General features: G+C 47.8%; 1 protein-coding gene across 1 annotated transcript in view; it reads right to left on the bottom strand.

Moving 5' to 3' along the window:
• Nucleotides 1–21,185, bottom strand: part of LOC123997342 (potassium/sodium hyperpolarization-activated cyclic nucleotide-gated channel 4-like) — a 46,236-nt gene extending 25,051 nt beyond the window's left edge. Inside the window, exons 1-2 of the mRNA XM_046301480.1 lie at nt 19,592–21,185; nt 17,469–18,771 (exon numbers count right to left, since the gene is read on the bottom strand). Of these exons, the coding sequence (XP_046157436.1) occupies nt 17,469–18,142 (674 nt within the window). The 5' untranslated portion in view covers nt 18,143–18,771; nt 19,592–21,185. The remainder of the gene's footprint in view (nt 1–17,468; nt 18,772–19,591) is intronic.
• Nucleotides 21,186–22,500: the final 1,315 nt, after the last annotated feature.

Here is a 22,500-nt window from a genome sequence, read left to right as displayed (position 1 = left end):
CCACTAGTCTGGCAGAAGACACCACTATCTAACCTCCTACACACTACTCCCACTAGTCTGGCTGAAGACACCACTATCTAACCCCCTACACACTACTCCTCTAGTCTGGCAGAAGACACCACTATCTAACCCCCTACGCACTATTCCCACTAGTCTGGCAGAAGACACCACCATCTAACCCCCTACACACTACTCCCACTAGTCTGGCAGAAGACACCACTATCTAACCCCCTACACACTACTCCCACTAGTCTGGCAGAAGACACCACTATCTAACCCCCTACACACTACTCCTCTAGTCTGGCAGAAGACACCACTATCTAACCCCCTACACACTACTCCTCTAGTCTGGCAGAAGACACCACTATCTAACCCCCTACACACTGCTCCTCTAGTCTGGCAGAAGACACCACTATCTAACCCCTACACACTGCTCCTCTAGTCTGGCAGAAGACACCACTATCTAACCCCTACACACTACTCCCACTAGTCTGGCAGAAGACACCACTATCTAACCCCTACACACTACTCCCACTAGTCTGGCAGAAGACACCACTATCTAACCCCTACACACTACTCCCACTAGTCTGGCAGAAGACACCACTATCTAACCCCCTACACACTACTCCTCTAGTCTGGCAGAAGACACCACTATCTAACCCCCTACACACTACTCCCACTAGTCTGGCAGAAGACACCACTATCTAACCCCTACACACTACTCCCACTAGTCTGGCAGAAGACACCACTATCTAACCCCCTACACACTACTCCTCTAGTCTGGCAGAAGACACCACTATCTAACCCCCTACACACTACTCCCACTAGTCTGGCAGAAGACACCACTATCTAACCCCCTACACACTACTCCTCTAGTCTGGCAGAAGACACCACTATCTAACCCCCTACACACTACTCCTCTAGTCTGGCAGAAGACACCACTATCTAACCCCCTACACACTACTCCCACTAGTCTGGCAGAAGACACCACTATCTAACCCCCTACACACTACTCCCACTAGTCTGGCAGAAGACACCACTATCTAACCCCCTACACACTACTCCTCTAGTCTGGCATAAGACACCACTATCTAACCCCCTACACACTACTCCTCTAGTCTGGCATAAGACACCACTATCTAACCCCCTACACACTACTCCTCTAGTCTGGCATAAGACACCACTATCTAACCCCCTACACACTGCTCCTCTAGTCTGGCAGAAGACACCACTATCTAACCCCCTACACACTACTCCCACTAGTCTGGCAGAAGACACCACTATCTAATACCCTACACACTACTCCCACTAGTCTGGCAGAAGACACCACTATCTAACCCCCTACACACTACTCCCACTAGTCTGGCAGAAGACACCACTATCTAACCCCCTACACACTACTCCTCTAGTCTGGCAGAAGACACCACTATCTCACCCCCCTACAAACTACTCCCACTAGTCTGGCAGAGGACACCACTATCTAACCCCCTACACACTACTCCCACTAGTCTGGCAGAGGACACCACTATCTAACCCCCTTACACACTACTCCCACTAGTCTGGCAGAAGACACCACTATCTAACCCCCTACACACTACTCCCACTAGTCTGGCAGAAGACACCACTATCTCACCCCCCTACACACTACTCCCACTAGTCTGGCAGAGGACACCACTATCTAACCCCCTACACACTACTCCCACTAGTCTGGCAGAAGACACCACTATCTAATCCCTCTACACACTACTCCCACTAGTCTGGCAGAAGACACCACTATCTAACCCCCTACACACTACTCCTCTAGTCTGGCAGAAGACACCACTATCTAACCCCCTACACACTACTCCCACTAGTCTGGCAGAAGACACCACTATCTAACCCCCTACACACTACTCCCACTAGTCTGGCAGAAGACACCACTATCTAACCCCCTACACACTGCTCCACTAGTCTGGCAGAAGACACCACTATCTAACCCCCTACACACTGCTCCACTAGTCTGGCAGAAGACACCACTATCTAACCCCCTACACACTGCTCCACTAGTCTGGCAGAAGACACCACTATCTAACCCCCTACACACTACTCCACTAGTCTGGCAGAAGACACCACTATCTAACCCCCTACACACTACTCCTCTAGTCTGGCAGAAGACACCACTATCTCACCCCCTACACACTGCTCCTCTAGTCTGGCAGAAGACACCACTATCTCACCCCCTACACACTGCTCCTCTAGTCTGGCAGAAGACACCACTATCTAACCCCTACACACTACTCCTCTAGTCTGGCAGAAGACACCACTATCTAACCCCCTACACACTACTCCTCTAGTCTGGCATAAGACACCACTATCTCACCCCCTACACACTACTCCCACTAGTCTGGCAGAAGACACCACTATCTAACCCCTCTACACACTGCTCCTCTAGTCTGGCAGAAGACACCACTATCTCACCCCCCTACACACTGCTCCTCTAGTCTGGCAGAAGACACCACTATCTCACCCCCCTACACACTGCTCCTCTAGTCTGGCAGAAGACACCACTATCTCACCCCCTACACACTGCTCCTCTAGTCTGGCAGAAGACACCACTATCTCACCCCCTACACACTGCTCCTCTAGTCTGGCAGAAGACACCACTATCTCACCCCCTACACACTGCTCCTCTAGTCTGGCAGAAGACACCACTATCTCACCCCCTACACACTGCTCCTCTAGTCTGGCAGAAGACACCACTATCTAACCCCCTACACACTACTCCCACTAGTCTGGCAGAAGACACCACTATCTAACCCCCTACACACTACTCCCACTAGTCTGGCAGAAGACACCACTATCTAACCCCCTACACACTACTCCCACTAGTCTGGCAGAAGACACCACTATCTAACCCCCAATACACTACTCCTCTAGTCTGGCAGAAGACACCACTATCTAACCCCCTACACACTACTCCTCTAGTCTGGCAGAAGACACCACTATCTCACCCCCTACACACTGCTCCTCTAGTCTGGCAGAAGACACCACTATCTCACCCCCTACACACTGCTCCTCTAGTCTGGCAGAAGACACCACTATCTCACCCCCTACACACTGCTCCTCTAGTCTGGCAGAAGACACCACTATCTCACCCCCCTACACACTGCTCCTCTAGTCTGGCAGAAGACACCACTATCTCACCCCCTACACACTGCTCCTCTAGTCTGGCAGAAGACACCACTATCTAACCCCCTACACACTGCTCCTCTAGTCTGGCAGAAGACACCACTATCTCACCCCCTACACACTGCTCCTCTAGTCTGGCAGAAGACACCACTATCTCACCCCCTACACACTGCTCCTCTAGTCTGGCAGAAGACACCACTATCTCACCCCCTACACACTGCTCCTCTAGTCTGACAGAAGACACCACTATCTCACCCCCTACACACTGCTCCTCTAGTCTGGCAGAAGACACCACTATCTAACCCCCTACACACTACTCCTCTAGTCTGGCAGAAGACACCACTATCTCACCCCCTACACACTACTCCCACTAGTCTGGCAGAAGACACCACTATCTAACCCCCTACACACTACTCCTCTAGTCTGGCATAAGACACCACTATCTCACCCCCTACACACTACTCCCACTAGTCTGGCAGAAGACACCACTATCTAACCCCTCTACACACTGCTCCACTAGTCTGGCAGAAGACACCACTATCTAACCCCCTACACACTGCTCCACTAGTCTGGCAGAAGACACCACTATCTAACCCCCTACACACTACTCCTCTAGTCTGGCAGAAGACACCACTATCTAACCCCTCTACACACTACTCCTCTAGTCTGGCAGAAGACACCACTATCTAACCCCTCTACACACTGCTCCTCTAGTCTGGCAGAAGACACCACTATCTAACCCCCTACACACTACTCCTCTAGTCTGGCAGAAGACACCACTATCTAACCCCCTACACACTACTCCTCTAGTCTGGCAGAAGACACCACTATCTAACCCCTCTACACACTACTCCTCTAGTCTGGCAGAAGACACCACTATCTAACCCCCTACACACTACTCCTCTAGTCTGGCAGAAGACACCACTATCTAACCCCCTACACACTACTCCCACTAGTCTGGCAGAAGACACCACTATCTAACCCCCTACACACTACTCCTCTAGTCTGGCATAAGACACCACTATCTAACCCCCTACACACTACTCCTCTAGTCTGGCAGAAGACACCACTATCTAACCCCTCTACACACTACTCCTCTAGTCTGGCAGAAGACACCACTATCTAACCCCCTACACACTACTCCCACTAGTCTGGCAGAAGACACCACTATCTAACCCCCTACACACTACTCCTCTAGTCTGGCAGAAGACACCACTATCTCACCCCCTACACACTACTCCTCTAGTCTGGCAGAAGACACCACTATCTCACCCCCTACACACTACTCCTCTAGTCTGGCAGAAGACACCACTATCTCACCCCCTACACACTACTCCTCTAGTCTGGCAGAAGACACCACTATCTCACCCCCTACACACTACTCCTCTAGTCTGGCAGAAGACACCACTATCTAACCCCCTACACACTACTCCTCTAGTCTGGCAGAAGACACCACTATCTAACCCCTCTACACACTACTCCTCTAGTCTGGCAGAAGACACCACTATCTAACCCCTCTACACACTGCTCTGGCTTGTCTGCCAGTAGTCTTTGACAGAAATAAATGAAGGAGTTGCTTAACCTCAGTAGATTCAAGTAGCACAGATAATAACATATTATCTTCCTCTGTGAGGCTCTGAGATTATGTACAAAGCAGACAGACAGACAGACCGAAGGAGAGAGAGACAAATATATATATTGTAGCGGTTTCAGGGGCTGTGTGGTGAATGGACGGTATGTGCCTGCAATGTTTCTGTGTTTTCTGCTTGCCAGAACCATGGACAGCTAAGTGAAGTATTCCTCAGAGGCAGGCACATGGACATCTCAGGGGAAACTTCTAGACTGTAGTGGAACAGCCACACCTGTCTCCAGTTGTAATTAGAGCCAAACTGCGAACAGCTGAAACCAATCAGGGTCTCTACTTAACCGCGCCCTGGTTTTCTTCCTTGGTTCTTTCCTTTGACCCCGGCAGGTGAAGGAGTAGGAGGTGATTGGAGCGGCAGGGTGTACAGTGGAGAAGGAGGTTTTCCAGAAAAAAGAAACTGATGATTTCAAACAGTAGGAGACAGAACCCCCAAAGACCAAATTTGGAGGATCTTCCACTGGTGACGAAGTATTTACTCTGTTTGTTTTGAGTTGTGTATATGAGGAACGCTGCCTAAACCTGATAATAAAGTGGTTTAACCCTTCCCTTGGACTGGTGGGGTGTGTTTTGTATGTGTAAACGCTGCCTTACAAAGATCTTGACGCTGAAACCGCCACTATATTTAAACTCAGCAAAAAAGAAACGCCCCTTTTTCTGGACCCTGTCTTTCAAAGATAATTAGTAAAAATCCAAATAACTTCACATCTTCATTGTAAAGGGTTTAAACATGGTTTCCCATGCTTGTTCAATGAACCTTAAACAATTAATGACCATGCACCTGTGGAATGGTCGTTAAGATACTAACAAATAAGTTCACAGTTATGAAAACGTAGGACACTAAAGAGGCCTTTCTACTGACTCTGAAAAACACAAAGAAAGCTGCCCAGGATCTCTGCCCAGCTGCATGACCGTGCCTTAGGCATGCTGCAAGGACTGCAGATGTGGCCAGGACAATAAATTGCAATGTCCATACTGTGAGATGCCTAAGACAACGCTACAAGGAGACAGGACGGACAGCTGATCGTCCTCACAGTGGCAGACCACGTGTAACAACACCTGCACAGGATCGGTACATCCGAACATCACACCTGCGGGACAGGTACAGGATGGCAACACAACTGCCCACCAGGAACACACAATCCCTCCATCAGTGCTCAGACTGTCCTCAATAGGCTGAGAGAGGCTGGACTGAGGGCTTGTAGGCCTGTTCTAAGGCAGGTCCTCCCCAGACATCACCGGCAACAACGTCGCCTATGGGCACAAATCCGCCGTCACTGGACCAGACAGGACTGGCAAAAAGTGCTCTTCACTGATGAGTCACGGTTTTATCTCATCAGGGGTGGAGATGGGATTTGCGTTTATCGCCGATGGAATGAGCATTACAGCGAGGCCTGTATTCTGGAGCGGGATGGATTTGGAGGTGGAGGGTCCGCCATGGTCTGGTGCAATGTGTCACAGCATCACTGGACTGAGCTTGTTCTCATTGCAGGCAATCTCAACGCTGTGCGTTACAGGGAAGACATCCTCCTCCCTCATGTGGTACCCCTCCTGCAGGCTCATCCTGACATGACCCTCCAGCATGACAATACCACCAGCCATATGTCAGTGTTCTGCCGTGGCCAGCGAAGAACCCAGATATCAATTCCATTGAACCCGTCTGGGACCTGTTTGATAGGAGGGTGATGGCTAGGGTCATTCCCCCCAGAAATGTCCGGGAACTCGCAGGTGCCTTGGTGGAAGACTGGGGTAACATCTCACAGCAAGAACTGGCAAATCTGCTGGTGCAGTCCATGAGGAGGAGATGCACTGCAGTACTTAATGCAGCTGGTGGCCACACCAGATACTGACTTTTACTTTTGATTTTGACCCCCTCTTTGTTCAGGGACGCATTATTCCATATCTGTTAGTCACATGTCTGTGGAACTTGTTCAGTTTATGTCTCAGTTGTTGAATCTTGTTATGTTCATACAAATATTTACAAGTGTTAAGTTTGCTGAAAATAAACGCAGTTGACAGTGAGAGGACGTTTCTTTTTTTGCTGAGTTTATGTTTGTGAAGACACTAAAGAACAGACACCTTCCAGAGAACATCACATCACCAAACCTCATTAAGTCTCTACACATTAGGTTCCTTTGTCCAAGCTGGGTTGTGACAGCTGATACCAGCACATTTTTGTGCCCACAAACAAATGACAACAAATGACAAGTCTGGAGAAGGGAAGAATGGGAGGGATTTTTCTCAGGGGAAAGATGAAAATGCTTGATGCTCAGAAATGGGTGTCTGAATTGTTGCTGTGTGGTACAATACGTGCTGGGTACTTGCAGAGCAGGCAGTCTGGCTGTTCTACACTAGACAAAAAGTTACCAAAAGGTTAAATCAGCTGTCCTCATAGGAGAACCCTTTTTGTTTCCAGGTAGAACTCATTTGAGATCCATGTAGAACCACAGAGGGTTCTACATGGACCACTAATGGGTTCTTCAAAGGGTTTGCCAATGGGAACAGCCGAAGAACCCTTTTAGGTTCTAGATAGCACCTTGTTTTCTAAGTGCATTTGCTCTATGGCTCGGTGTGGTTGGCTAAAAGGGAACCAGATGCATAGTGACAGAAATTAGTTCAATCTGTATTCATCCTATTACACCCACATAAACCAATCGGTATTCATCCTGTTACACCCACATCAACCAATCTGTATTCATACTGTTACACCCACATAAACCAATCTGTATTCATCCTGTTACACCCACATCAACCAATCTGTATTCATACTGTTACACCCACATAAACCAATCTGTATTCATACTGTTACACCCACATAAACCAATCGGTATTCATCCTGTTACACCCACATCAACCAATCTGTATTCATACTGTTACACCCACATAAACCAATCTGTATTCATCCTGTTACACCCACATCAACCAATCTGTATTCATACTGTTACACCCACATAAACCAATCTGTATTCATCCTGTTACACCCACATTAACCAATCTGTATTCATAGTGTTACACCCACATAAACCAATCTCTATTCATCCTGTTACACCCACATAAACCAATCTCTATTTATCCTGTTACACCCACATAAACCAATCTGTATTAATCCTGTTACACCCACATAAACCAATCTGTATTCATACTGTTACACCCACATAAACCAATCTCTATTCATCCTGTTACACCCACATAAACCAATCTGTATTCATCCTGTAGCTCAGTTGGTAGAGCATGGCGCTTGTAACACCAGGGTAGTGGGTTCGATCCCCGGGACCACCCATACGTAGAATGTATGCACACATGACTGTAAGTCGCTTTGGATAAAAGCGTCTGCTAAATGGCATATATTATTATATTATCCTGTTACACCCACATAAACCAATCGGTATTCATCCTGTTACACCCACATCAACCTATCTGTATTCATACTGTTACACCCACATAAACCAATCTGTATTCATCCTGTTACACCCACATAAACCAATCTGTATTCATAGTGTTACACCCACATAAACCAATCTCTATTTATCCTGTTACACCCACATAAACCAATCTCTATTTATCCTGTTACACCCACATAAACCAATCTGTATTCATCCTGTTACACCCACATAAACCAATCTGTATTCATCCTGTTACACCCACATAAACCAATCTGTATTCATACTGTTACACCCACATAAACCAATCTGTATTCATCATGTTACACCCACATAAACCAATCTGTATTCATACTGTTACACCCACATAAACCAATCTGTATTCATCCTGTTACACCCACATAAACCAATCTGTATTCATCCTGTAGCTCAGTTGGTAGAGCATGGTGCTTGTAACGCCAGGGTAGTGGGTTCGATCCCCGGGACCACCCATACGTAGAATGTATGCACACATGACTGTAAGTCGCTTTGGATAAAAGCGTCTGCTAAATGGCATATATTATTATATTATCCTGTTACACCCACATAAACCAATCGGTATTCATCCTGTTACACCCACATCAACCAATCTGTATTCATACTGTTACACCCACATAAACCAATCTGTATTCATCCTGTTACACCCACATAAACCAATCTGTATTCATCCTGTTACACCCACATAAACCAATCTCTATTTATCCTGTTACACCCACATAAACCAATCTGTATTAATCCTGTTACACCCACATAAACCAATCTGTATTAATCCTGTTACACCCACATAAACCAATCTGTATTCATACTGTTACACCCACATAAACCAATCTCTATTCATCCTGTTACACCCACATAAACCAATCTCTATTTATCCTGTTACACCCACATAAACCAATCTGTATTCATCCTGTTACACCCACATAAACCAATCTGGAAGAATACGTTCCCAGATCTGTTTTTGCTGAACAGAGTTCCAGTCAATTTATTTCAGGAGATGAATGTCATAGGAATTCCAATTCTGAATTGTGAGATTCTCATTGACATCCTCACCAGTGTTCTATTCATGAGCAGACTGGAGTTGGAATGGAATTTCTGCTCTACTGGACTCCAACCAAGCAGTCATCTCTCTTAATACAACCTAGGATAAGATAAGTAATCCTTCTCACCCCCCCCCCCCCCCCTTTAAGATTTAGATGCACTATTGTAAAGTGACTGTTCCACTGGATGTCATAAGGTGAATGCACCAATTTGTAAGTCGCTCTGGATAAGAGCGTCTGCTAAATGACTTAAATGTTAAATGTAAATGTGAAGTCACTTCCTTCCTGTGTCTCAGTTCATTGTTTTCCTGTTAGAACTTGACAAAATGTAAATGACAACTAAGGTTCCGGTGTATGGGTAGACACACAGGCAGAGACATGCTCAGCTACACCTTGAAGTATCTGCAGGTTATTAAAGAAATAGCAGAACATTTCTGACATGCAAATTAGTCTTACCTCATCTTCCTAATCTTAGCTGATGCAGTAAATACCAACTTCTCTCTCTTAAACAAAACTAAAGCATCTGGAACATATCTACTTCTCCCTCTCTCTCTTTCCCTCTTTCTCCTTCTACCCTCTCACTTTCACCTCTTTCTTCTTCTCCCTCTCTCTCTTTCCAATTTTCTCCTTCCCCTCTCTCTTGTTACCCTCTTTCTCCTTCCTCCCTCTCTTTCCCCACTTTCTCTCTCCCCCCTGCCTCCCTGTATTCTCACAACTATTATTTTAGCTTTATTGGCCTGAAATATATGCATATCTAATATATGTTCTCTCCCTCTAACGTCTCTCTTAATAGGTTTTTCTCCAACTGTCTCCCCCTCTCTTTCTGTTCCTCATTATGTCCTGGCTACTCGTATTATCTCAATGAGGTGAAGGGTGTGAGAGCTTATCACCAGACTCAACAAGATAGACTTTATACACACACACACACACACACACACACACACACACACACACACACACACACACACACACACACACACACACACACACACACACACACACACACACACACACACACACACACACACACACACACACACACACACACACACACACACACACACACACACACACACAGACAGACAGACAGACAGACAGACAGACAGACAGACAGACAGACAGACAGACAGACAGACAGACAGACAGACAGACAGACAGACAGACAGACAGACAGACAGACAGACAGACAGACAGACAGACACACAGACACAGACACAGACACAGACAGACACAGACAGACACAGACACAGACACAGACACAGACACAGACACAGACACAGACACAGACACAGACACAGACACACACCCCCCCCCTCCGGAGACCAAGGTCATCGTCAGGACAGAACACACCCCCCACTCCGGAGACCAAGGTCATCGTCAGGACAGAACACACCCCCTCCGGAGACCAAGGTCATCGTCAGGACAGAACACACCCCCCCCTCCGGAGACCAAGGTCATCGTCAGGACAGAACACACATTAGGGCTTTGCCACTAAGCTCTCTGTCTTTCGTTCCCTCTGTTTCCTCCTCATCAGTCTGCCGCGCTCCCTTCTCTATTCCAATCTACAGGTACCTAATTGAAAGATTAGATGCCTGAATTATGCATAATGAATACACTACATGCATAAGTTAGAATATTATGCATAATTTATGCATATTCAATTGTGATAACATAATGAATAATGCAGTCATTTACATATTGTGTGTGAATAGTAATAAAAGGGAGGAAATCCAATTCTCTAACCTCTTCTCTGTACCTCCCTCATCCCTCCATCTCCCTCCCTCCATCACCTGACTAGAATCAGTAGAGGGATAGCTGATCTCCATTGAGTTGTAGAGTGTGAGAAAGAAAAAAGAGAGAATGTGTTCGTATGTGCGTTCGATTGAGGCTGGTAGAACCAAAGTGGGCCAGGAGACTGGGGGATCAAATAATCCACTGTTTCTGAGGCCTGTCTGGAGATTACTACTCTGGCTCTCTTGCCACACAGAAACCACTCGACAGGTGGTTGATTATCCATCAGTCAACAAAGTTTTTTGAAAGTTTCAAACACACCCAAGGCTAGTGTAACAGTATAATTTTAGTCTGTCCCCTCGCCCCTACCCAGGCTCGAACCAGGGACCCTCTGCACACATAGACAACTGACACCCATGAAGCATCGTTACCCATCGCTCCACAACATGTGCTGTATTGGTTCCCCTTGCAGTGCAAGGGGAACCAATACTTCAAGGTCTCAAAGCGAGTGACGTCACCAATTGAAACACTATTAGCACGCACCACCGCTAACTAGCTAGCCATTTCACATTGGTTACACTAGCAACCACCAGAAAATGTCTCATCTAATTCCCTGAAGTGATTTTATTTATTTTTGATTTTATTTAACCTTTATTTAATTCGGCAAGTCAGTTAAGAACATATTCTTATTTACAATGACAGCCTACCCCGGCTAAACCCTAACCCGGACAACGCTGGGCCGATTGTGCACGCCCCTATGGGACTCCCAATCACGGCCGGTTGTGATACAGCCTGGAATCGAACCAGGGTGTGTGGTGACGCCTCTCGCACTGAGATGCAGTGCCTTAGACTGCTGCACCACTCTGAGTTTTCAACATGTTTCCCCATCTAATTCCCTGAAGTGATTTCAACATGATGAAATGTTCACAGACATCCAACGCCTGAAGTTAAAGACATTTCATTTTAAAGGATCACCTCACCTCATTCTAAGGACTGTCCAATGTGACGGTTTTCTCAAAAAAGACTTGTGATTCTAAAACACTGTCAGTAAGTAGCCAGCAGGGGGTGTTGTGGTGGGTTCACTCATAAGACCACACACACAGGGCCAGGCCAGCAGGCCCCCATGTAAAACCCTGTCTATATCAAATCAAATCAAATCAAATTGTATTTGTCACACGCGCCAAATACAACCTTACCTTGAAATGCTTACTTACAAGCTCTTAACCAACAATGCCGTTCAAGAAATAGAGTTAAGAAAATACTTACTAAATTAACTAGTGGGGTTCTGTAGCTCAGTTGGTAGAGCATGGCGCTTGTAACGCCAGGGTAGTGGGTTCGGTCCCCGGGACCACCCATACGTAGAATGTATGCACACATGACTGTAAGTCGCTTTGGATAAAAGCGTCTGCTAAATGGCATATATTATTATTATTATTAACTAAAGTAAAAAATAAAAAGTAACAATAAAATAACAATAACGAGGCAATATAGAGGGGGTACCGAGTCAGTGCGCGGTGGTACAGGTTAGTCGAGTGCTAACATGCGTGCTTTGTCCTGAACTTGTCCACATTCTTATTATGCCCACATTTTAGACACGATTGAAAGACCAGGTCAAGATCAGGACAAAGGACGCATGTTAGCGGCAGGTATAAACAGGGCTTATGCGTGATTGATTTTTATGGGCCAGCACAGTGACAACTTACATCACAGATATTTCACACAGAGAACACACAGAGAACACACAGTGTGTGCGTGTGGTGTGTGTGTTGTGAGTGTAACACACCATGTCTCACTATATCCTTTATCAGATTGGTTCAAATCTACTTTGAAACTAAAATACACACCTCACACACATGGTTATGGGTTAAAAAGAAGACCCTGTACTATGTCAGATATAGTTCAAATGTATTCTATTTTGAGTTTGGATCCCAATATTACACTTTATATACATAACAGAAGACTGAAATATAACAAAACTGTTTGACATAGAAAGACCAGATTTTCAGCGGCTTTAAAAAAATAATGTTTATTACTTATAAAAGTTTGAAAAATATGAATAATATTTAACCCGTGAAGCCACTAGGTCATTTGACTGCAGGAAAGGGCTACAAAACTACAGTAAAATGAAACTAGACAGGATACAGCACATTCTAAGAAAGTATCTTCCTCCCACTCTCTCCCCCTTACGCTCCCCTCCCTCTCTCTCCCCTCTCTGTCTTTCCCCCTCCCTCTCTCCCCTCTCTGTCTCTCCCCCTTACGCTCCCCTCCCTCTCTCTCCCCTCTCTGTCTCTCTCCCTTACGCTCCCCTCCCGCTCTCTCCCCTCTCTGTCTCTCTCCCTTACGCTCCCCTCCCTCTCTCTCCCCTCTCTGTCTCTCTCCCTTACGCTCCCCTCCCTCTCTCTCCCTCTCTGTCTCTCTCCCTTACGCTCCCCTCCCTCTCCTCTCTGTATTTCCCCCTCCCTCTCTTCTCATTCTCCCCTCTCTGTCTTTCCCCCTCTCTCTCCCCTCCCTCTCCCCCTTCTCTCCCCCTCCCTCTCTCCTCATTCTCTCCCTCCTTCTCTCCCCTCTCTGTCTTTCCCCTCCCTCTCTCCTCATTCTCTCCCCTCTCTGTCTTTCCCCCTCCCTCTCTCCCCTCCCTGTCTCCTCATTCTCTCCCCTCGCTGTCTTTCCCCCTCCCTCTCTCCTCATTCTCCCCTCTCTGTCTTTCCCCTTCTCTCTCTCCCCTCCCTCTCTCCTCATTCTCTCCCCTCTCTGTCTTTCCCCCTCCCTGTCTCCTCATTCTCTCCCCTCTCTGTCTTTCCCCCTCCCTCTCTCCTCATTCTCTCCCCTCTCTGTCTTTCCCCCTCCCTGTCTCCTCATTCTCTCCCCTCTCTGTCTTTCCCCCTCCCTCTCTCCTCATTCTCTCCCCTCCTCTCCCCTCCTTCTCTCCCCTCCTCTCCCCTCTCTGTCTTTCTCCCTCCCTGTCTCCTCAGCGTAGCCTAGTGGTTAGAGCGTTGGACTAGTAACCGGAAGGTTGCGAGTTCAAACCCCCGAGCTGACAAGGTACAAATCTGACGTTCTGCCCCTGAACAGGCAGTTAACCCACTGTTCCCAGGCCGTCATTGAAAATAAGAATGTGTTCTTAACTGACTTGCCTGGTTAAATAAAGGTTAAATTAAAATTAAAAATTCTCTCCCCTATCTGTCTTTCCCTCTCTCCTCATTCTCTCCCCCTCCCTGTCTCTCCTCATTCTCTCCCCCTCCCTGTCTCTCCTCATTCTCTCCCCCTCCCTGTCTCTCCTCATTCTCTCCCCCTCCCTGTCTCTCCTCATTCTCTCCCCTCCCTGTCTCTCCTCATTCTCTCCCCCTCCCTCTCTCCTCATTCTCTCCCCCTCCCTCTCTCCTCATTCTCTCCCCTCCCTCTCTCCTCATTCTCTCCCCTCCCTGTCTCCTCATTCCCTCTCCCTCTCTCCTCATTTCTCTCCCCTCCCTCTCTCCTCATTCTCTCCCCCTCCCTGTCTCCTCATTCTCTCCCCCTCCCTCTCTCCTCATTCTCTCCCCCTCCCTCTCTCCTCATTCTCTCCCCCTCCCTCTCTCCTCATTCTCTCCCCCTCCCTGTCTCCTCATTCTCTCCCCCTCATTCTCTCCCCCTCCCTCTCTCCTCATTCTCTCCCCCTCATTCTCTCTCTCTCCTCATTCTCTCCCCCTCCCTCTCTCCTCATTCTCTCCCCCTCCCTCTCTCCTCATTCTCTCTCCCTCTCTCCTCATTCTCTCCCCCTCCCTGTCTCTCCTCATTCTCTCCCATCTCTGTCTTTCCCCCTCTCTGTCTTTCCTCATTCTCTCCCCTCTCTGTCTTTTCTCCTCATTCTCTCCCCTCTCTGTCTTTCCCCCTCCCTCTCTCCTCAGTCTTTCCCCCTCCCTCTCCCCTCTCTGTCTTTCCCCCTCCCTCTCTCCTCATTCTCTCCCTCTCTGTCTTTCCCCCTCTCTTTCTCCCCTCCCTCTCCCCCTTCTTTCCCCCTCCCTCTCTACTCATTCTCTCCCCTCTCTGTCTTTCCCCCTCCCTCTCTCCCCTCCCTCACTCCTCATTCTCTCCCTCTCTGTCTTTCCCCCTCCCTCTCTCCCCTCCCTCTCCCCCTCATTCTCTCCCCTCTCTGTCTTTCCCCCTCCCTCTCTACTCATTCTCTCCCCTCTCTGTCTTTCCCCCTCCCTCTCTCCCCTCCCTCACTCCTCATTCTCTCCCCTCTCTGTCTTTCCCCCTCCCTCTCTCCCCTCCCTCTCCCCTCATTCTCTCCCTCTCTGTCTTTCCCCCTCCCTCTCTACTCATTCTCTCCCCTCTCTGTCTTTCCCCTCCCTCTCTCCCCTCCCTCTCCCCCTCATTCTCTCCCCTCTCTGTCTTTCCCCCTCCCTGTCTCCTCATTCTCTCCCCTCTCTGTCTTTCCCCCTCCCTGTCTCCTCATTCTCTCCCCTCTCTGTCTTTCCCCCTCCCTCTCTCCCCTCCCTCACTCCTCATTCTCTCCCCTCTCTGTCTTTCCCCCTCCCTGTCTCCTCATTCTCTCCCCTCTCTGTCTTTCCCCCTCCCTCTCTCCCTCCCTCACTCCTCATTCTCTCCCCTCTCTGTCTTTCCCCCTCCCTCTCTCTCTCCCCTCTCTGTCTTTCCCCCTCCCTCTCTCCCCTCCCTCTCCTCATTCTCTCCCCTCTCTGTCTTTCCCCCTCCCTCTCTCCCATCCCTCTCTCCTCATTCTCTCTCCTCTCTGTCTTTCCCCCTCTCTCTCCCCTCCCTCTCTCCTCATTCTCACCCTTCTCTGTCTTTCCCCCTCCCTCTCTCCCCTCCCTGTCTCCTCATTATCTCCCCTCTCTGTCTTTCCCCCTCCCTCTCTCCTCATTCTCTCCCCTCTCTCCCCTTCCTCTGATTCCCTTCCTTCAATTCTCCCTCTATTCACAAATCCTCTCTTTCTCTCTCTATTCTAAGGAGCTTCTACTAACTTAGTAACAAGGACGTTCCTGAAGGATGTTCCCCAACTTCATCATCAGCTCACCACCAGCCAGCCTGCACATCCCGTTTCTTCTCTCCCTCTGTCTTTCCTCTCAGGGTACATCCCATTAGCTTCCCCTTGTCAGCCTCTCCTTCACTGGTCTGAAAGACTTGATAAACTGTGGGAACCTCGTCAAATCTCTTCAGTGGTTATGAGGGAAAGGAAAGGACTCAAGGAGATGAGGCTATAGAGGTCAAATGAAGACACAGCCTTTATTCATTGATATGGATGGAATGGAGTAGCCTACATAAGATTTGATAGGGGTGACATGCTCTCTCTCTATGCTGTCCTGTCTTTCACACCTCTTTCTCTCCCCCTCTCTCTTTCCCTCCCTCCCTCCCTCTCTTCCTCTATTCATAGTGTTGTGGTTACTGATGTGACGTTGCTGTAAGGGTGTTTCACCCACACTCTGTCTGACCTGTTGCCTCCACTGTCTTATATATCCTCAACACATCTCTCTCCCTCTGATCATCCCTTTATCCTTCCATCCATCCATCCATCCATCCATCCATCCATCCATCTCCATATCACTCCTCTCTTTCCTTCCTTCCTTCCTTCCTTCCTTCCTTCCTTCCTTCCTTCCTTCCTTCCTTCCTTCCTTCCTTCCTTCCTTCCTTCCTTCCTTCCTTCCTTCCTTCCTTACCTGAAGGAGGATGGACATACTGTATACTGTATTCTCCCTCTGGGTCATGACCCCACTGTGTCTTTCACCTCGTCTCTCTCCCATCCAAAGACTCCCAGACTCCCTCTTCACTCCCTCACTCTGCCTCTCCACCCCACCCTCTCCCTCCCCCCTGGCAAGGCTGTATGGTCTGTATGGAGCTGAAGTGGCTGTCAGAGTGCATGATATTTTCCATTCCCTAGGGCTATAGGGGTGTATGGTGTGTACCTGAAGTCGCTGTAGGGGTGTATGGTGTGTACCTGAAGTCGCTGTAGGGGTGTATGGTGTGTACCTGAAGTCGCTGTAGGGGTGTATGGTGTGTACCTGAAGTCGCTGTAGGGGTGTATGGTGTGTACCTGAAGTCGCTGTAGGGGTGTATGGTGTGTACCTGAAGTCGCTGTAGGGGTGTATGGTGTGTACCTGAAGTCGCTGTAGGGGTGTATGGTGTGTACCTGAAGTCGCTGTAGGGGTGTATGGTGTGTACCTGAAGTCGCTGTAGGGTGTATGGTGTGTACCTGAAGTCTCTGTAGGGTGTATGGTGCGTACCTGAAGTCGCTGTAGGGGTGTATGGTGCGTACCTGAAGTCTCTGTAGGGTGTATGGTGCGTACCTGAAGTCGCTGTAGGGGTGTATGGTGCATACCTGAAGTCGCTGTAGGGGTGTATGGTGCGTACCTGAAGTCTCTGTAGGGTGTATGGTGCGTACCTGAAGTCGCTGTAGGGGTGTATGGTGCGTACCTGAAGTCGCTGTAGGGGTGTATGGTGCGTACCTGAAGTCTCTGTAGGGTGTATGGTGCGTACCTGAAGTCGCTGTAGGGGTGTATGATCCACTCCCCTGCTGATTTGAGTCTCTCCTGCTCCATGGCCACAGCCTTGTGGGACCCAAACATGCGCAGGCTGAACTTGTTGACCCCCGGCTGCAGCATGGCTCCAAACTGTCTCTGGATGAAGGTGGACTGGTTGGAGTAGCTGTAGTCCTCCCCGTCTAGACCCATCCCAAACCCCCCCATGCCCCCCGTCCCAGACAGACTCCCCATCTCCGGCGTGCCCGCCACGGTGTTACAAGCCGTGGTTGTCGTGGTTTCCGGGCCCAACGCTACAACTACCACTCCGGTGCCGGTGGAGGAGGAAGTGGAGGCAAGGGCAGCGCGTGACGAGGAAAAGCCAACAGAACGCTGCTGGGTGGAGGAGAAGGGGGCTGGAGGAGGGGGCAGGGGGACAGGGGTGGTTGGGGTGCCAGCTGAACGGAAGGGGAGGCCGTCTCTGGTGGCACTCAAGATGGAGAGGCGCCGTCGCCCCCCTCCAGAACCGGACCCTTCGACCCCTGACCTGTCACCCTCCAGCGATGCCTGGGAGAGGCGGTACCCTGGGGAGGGCAGGCTGCCCTTACTGCGCCTCTGAGAGTCTCCTCCACTACGACCCGGCCGACCCTCACCCCCGCCAGGGGGCCCAACACCTCCCGCCATCCCATCCATCCCCTAACCAGGGAGAAGGGGGACAAAGGGAGATCAATATAACCTGTCACTCTCAGATTCACTCTCTGTCACTCTCAGACATGTCACTTTCAGATTGTCAAAACAGGACAATATGTCCTGTCAATGTTCAACTAGGAGCCTAATAACTGTCTGGGGCTAAGACTGTCTGGGGAAAGAGAAAGGTGGTGATTAAATATGTTTTATAATCTCCAATGGCTTGTAGTGATCTGTCTCCTCTCCACTGATCTGTGCATCCTAACCCCACCTCTGGGTGTTTGCCACGTAAAAACAATAGATTTGTAACTCCAAAAATATGATGGCAGTGCTTTCTCTTATCTCCTCCTTTCCCCAGCTCGCTTTTCTTCATCGAGATCTCTCCATCCTCCCTTGTTCTCCTGGCCTGAGGCCCACCTTCTCCTTTCTACTGACGCCCTCAGCGTTTCCACACCAGGCATATTGGCACCTAATTCCTCTCTCTCTCAGGGATAATGACGCAGGTCGCTCTTTGACCCTCCCTCTCTGGTTGTCAAGGATATGTCTCCCTCTTGCTCTCATCGACACATGGTAGTATTCTGTAAGAGTTCATCTTGACAGTGGATGAGAGGTGGTAGTTCTGGGTGGTTGGCTACCTATGAATGACAAGTACACGTGAGCCTCATCAGCACAGGTTTGTTTTAACGGACACAAACGGGCACGAGACACACACAGACAGACACTTGCACACAGTCTGACTCACCCACGCACTGATTTATACTGAAACACGCTTTCAAACATAGACAGAGATACACACACAGACACGAACATAAGCAAGAGTACACATGCAAGTGGTCGTACCCACAATTTAGTCGACACTCGCCTAATATTCCCTTTGTCCGGGCACGTAAAACAAGACAAGCTGTTAGCGTCAGCATTAGGGTTATTTTCGGAATTCAGTTCGGAAACACACAAACAGAACAGACAACCTGGGCAAGTGCAGAATATGTGACGTCTACAAATCCGCCCGGATAAATGTTCTGCTATTTCAGACGCGTTTCCCCTCCTCTTCCACTTCTCCAGTCACTCCCAATGACATCCTTGGACCGTTACAGCGACATCGTTGGAGCCCATCCTATTCGTTTACGATTAACAAAACCTGTTTCATTCACATGTTTTTGACGAATCTTGATGAATAAAACCATGCAAGGAAATTAAGTGCACTTGAATGAATTATATCCATGAAGTCCTGTTCCAACCGGAATAACTTGTTGAGCTTGAGAAGGTATAGCCAAATATTTAAATAGGCAATTCTATGGCCAATCATAACTCAAAAGGAACGCGACACCAGTCTTAATATTATGATTCCGATTGCAGGCTGACTTCCAAAACGCCCGTCACCTCTCAGGCACGCACGCAACTGAAATATTAAATAAATAAATACACACAAAGGTCTGGATCTAATCGGCTTGTTACCATGGCAGCCGCATCCCCATCACCATTCCTTCCCCAGGCTGCACGCCCAGCCGGCACAAGAAGCACACAGCACAGGTATGGGTGCCGCGTCATCCACCCCAATACAACCGGGGAATTGCGCGAGGGAGGGAAATAAAGAGAGAGAGAGAAGAGAGAGAGAGAGAGAGAGAGAGAGAGAGAGAGAGAGAGAGAGAGAGAGAGAGAGAGAGAGAGAGAGAGAGAGTGCGTAGAAGGACAAATCCAACCCAAAATATATATATTTTTTTTAATTAGTCCACTGTTGATAAATTCCCAAAGTGTTTTCCATGTCAGAAATCACATTGTCAAGATATAGGACTTCGAAAATCAAATTGTCACTTGACACATCCTCATGATGATGCAAAATGCGCCGTATGATGACGCTTAACGACCATTTCTGAGTGGATTTTCCCGTAAGGAGCAACAGAGCAAGCAGAAGAAAAGGGACATGGGAGAGAAGATAAGAAACAAATTAGACAGTTAATTTGTTTATGGGCAAGTCGCCTTGCACACGGATGTGGGTCATCTCAGTCCGTACAATATAGGACACAGCTGAAGCACCTCAGAAAACTCAGCATCTTATGGCATCGGTCAAACCGAATATCTCCACCAGCCACAGCAACAGAGATACGCCTTATCTATTTCCACACCGCATATGACTGACAACGGTCGCAATAACTGGCAACTGAAATGGCTTAATTGCAGTTCATTATTTGTTTCTCAAACAGTATAAAAACATGGTTTGATGGATGGGGACCATGCACACCGAACATAAATGAGTCACAGAGAGAGACAGTATAAAAACATGGTTTCATGGATGGGGACCATGCACACCGAACATAAATGAGTCACAGAGAGAGACAGTATAAAAACATGGTTTCATGGATGGGGACCATGCACACCGAACATAAATGAGTCACAGAGAGAGACAGTATAAAAACATGGTTTCATGGATGGGGACCATGCACACCGAACATAAATGAGTCACAGAGAGAGACAGTATAAAAACATGGTTTCATGGATGGGGACCATGCACACCGAACATAAATGAGTCACAGAGAGAGACAGTATAAAAACATGGTTTCATGGATGGGGACCATGCAAACCGAACATAAATGAGTCACAGAGAGAGACAGTATAAAAACATGGTTTCATGGATGGGGACCATGCACACCGAACATAAATGAGTCACAGAGAGAGACAGTATAAAAACATGGTTTCATGGATGGGGACCATGCACACCGAACATAAATGAGTCACAGAGAGAGACAGTATAAAAACATGGTTTCATGGATGGGGACCATGCACACCGAACATAAATGAGTCACAGAGAGAGACAGTATAAAAACATGGTTTCATGGATGGGGACCATGCACACCGAACATAAATGAGTCACAGAGAGAGACAGTATAAAAACATGGTTTCATGGATGGGGACCATGCACACCGAACATAAATGAGTCACAGAGAGAGACAGTATAAAAACATGGTTTCATGGATGGGGACCATGCACACCGAACATAAATGAGTCACAGAGAGAGACAGTATAAAAACATGGTTTCATGGATGGGGACCATGCACACATAAATGAGTAACAGAGAGAGACAGTATAAAAACAAATGCACACCGAACATAAATGAGTCACAGAGAGAGACAGTATAAAAACATGGTTTCATGGATGGGGACCATGCACACCGAACATAAATGAGTCACAGAGAGAGACAGTATAAAAACATGGTTTCATGGATGGGGACCATGCACACCGAACATAAATGAGTCACAGAGAGAGACAGTATAAAAACATGGTTTCATGGATGGGGACCATGCACACCGAACATAAATGAGTCACAGAGAGACAGACATGGTTTCATGGATGGGGACCAAAAAATGAGTCACAGAGAGAGACAGTATAAAAACATGGTTTCATGGATGGGGACCATGCACACCGAACATAAATGAGTCACAGAGAGAGACAGTATAAAAACATGGTTTCATGGATGGGGACCATGCACACCGAACATAAATGAGTCACAGAGAGAGACAGTATAAAAACATGGTTTCATGGATGGGGACCATGCACACCGAACATAAATGAGTCACAGAGAGAGACAGTATAAAAACATGGTTTCATGGATGGGGACCATGCACACCGAACATAAATGAGTCACAGAGAGAGACAGTATAAAAACATGGTTTCATGGATGGGGACCATGCACACCGAACATAAATGAGTCACAGAGAGAGACAGTATAAAAACATGGTTTCATGGATGGGGACCATGCACACCGAACATAAATGAGTCACAGAGAGAGACAGTATAAAAACATGGTTTCATGGATGGGGACCATGCACACCGAACATAAATGAGTCACAGAGAGAGACAGTATAAAAACATGGTTTCATGGATGGGGACCATGCACACCGAACATAAATGAGTCACAGAGAGAGACAGTATAAAAACATGGTTTCATGGATGGGGACCATGCACACCGAACATAAATGAGTCACAGAGAGAGACAGTATAAAAACATGGTTTCATGGATGGGGACCATGCACACCGAACATAAATGAGTCACAGAGAGAGACAGTATAAAAACATGGTTTCATGGATGGGGACCATGCACACCGAACATAAATGAGTCACAGAGAGAGACAGTATAAAAACATGGTTTCATGGATGGGGACCATGCACACCGAACATAAATGAGTCACAGAGAGAGACAGTATAAAAACATGGTTTCATGGATGGGGACCATGCACACCGAGCATAAATGAGTCACAGAGAGAGACAGACAAACAGAGAGAAACAGAGAGAGAGAGAGAGAGTGTCGTGTAAAATAGCAAGATTATGTTATAATGCTTGTATTGCATTATAATGGTTGTTTTATTTGA

This window comes from Oncorhynchus gorbuscha, linkage group LG15, assembly GCF_021184085.1.
Source record: "Oncorhynchus gorbuscha isolate QuinsamMale2020 ecotype Even-year linkage group LG15, OgorEven_v1.0, whole genome shotgun sequence".
NCBI classification, from domain to species: domain Eukaryota; kingdom Metazoa; phylum Chordata; class Actinopteri; order Salmoniformes; family Salmonidae; genus Oncorhynchus; species Oncorhynchus gorbuscha.
Note: the sequence above shows the minus strand (reverse complement) of the source record. Positions and strands in the feature narration are given on the sequence as shown.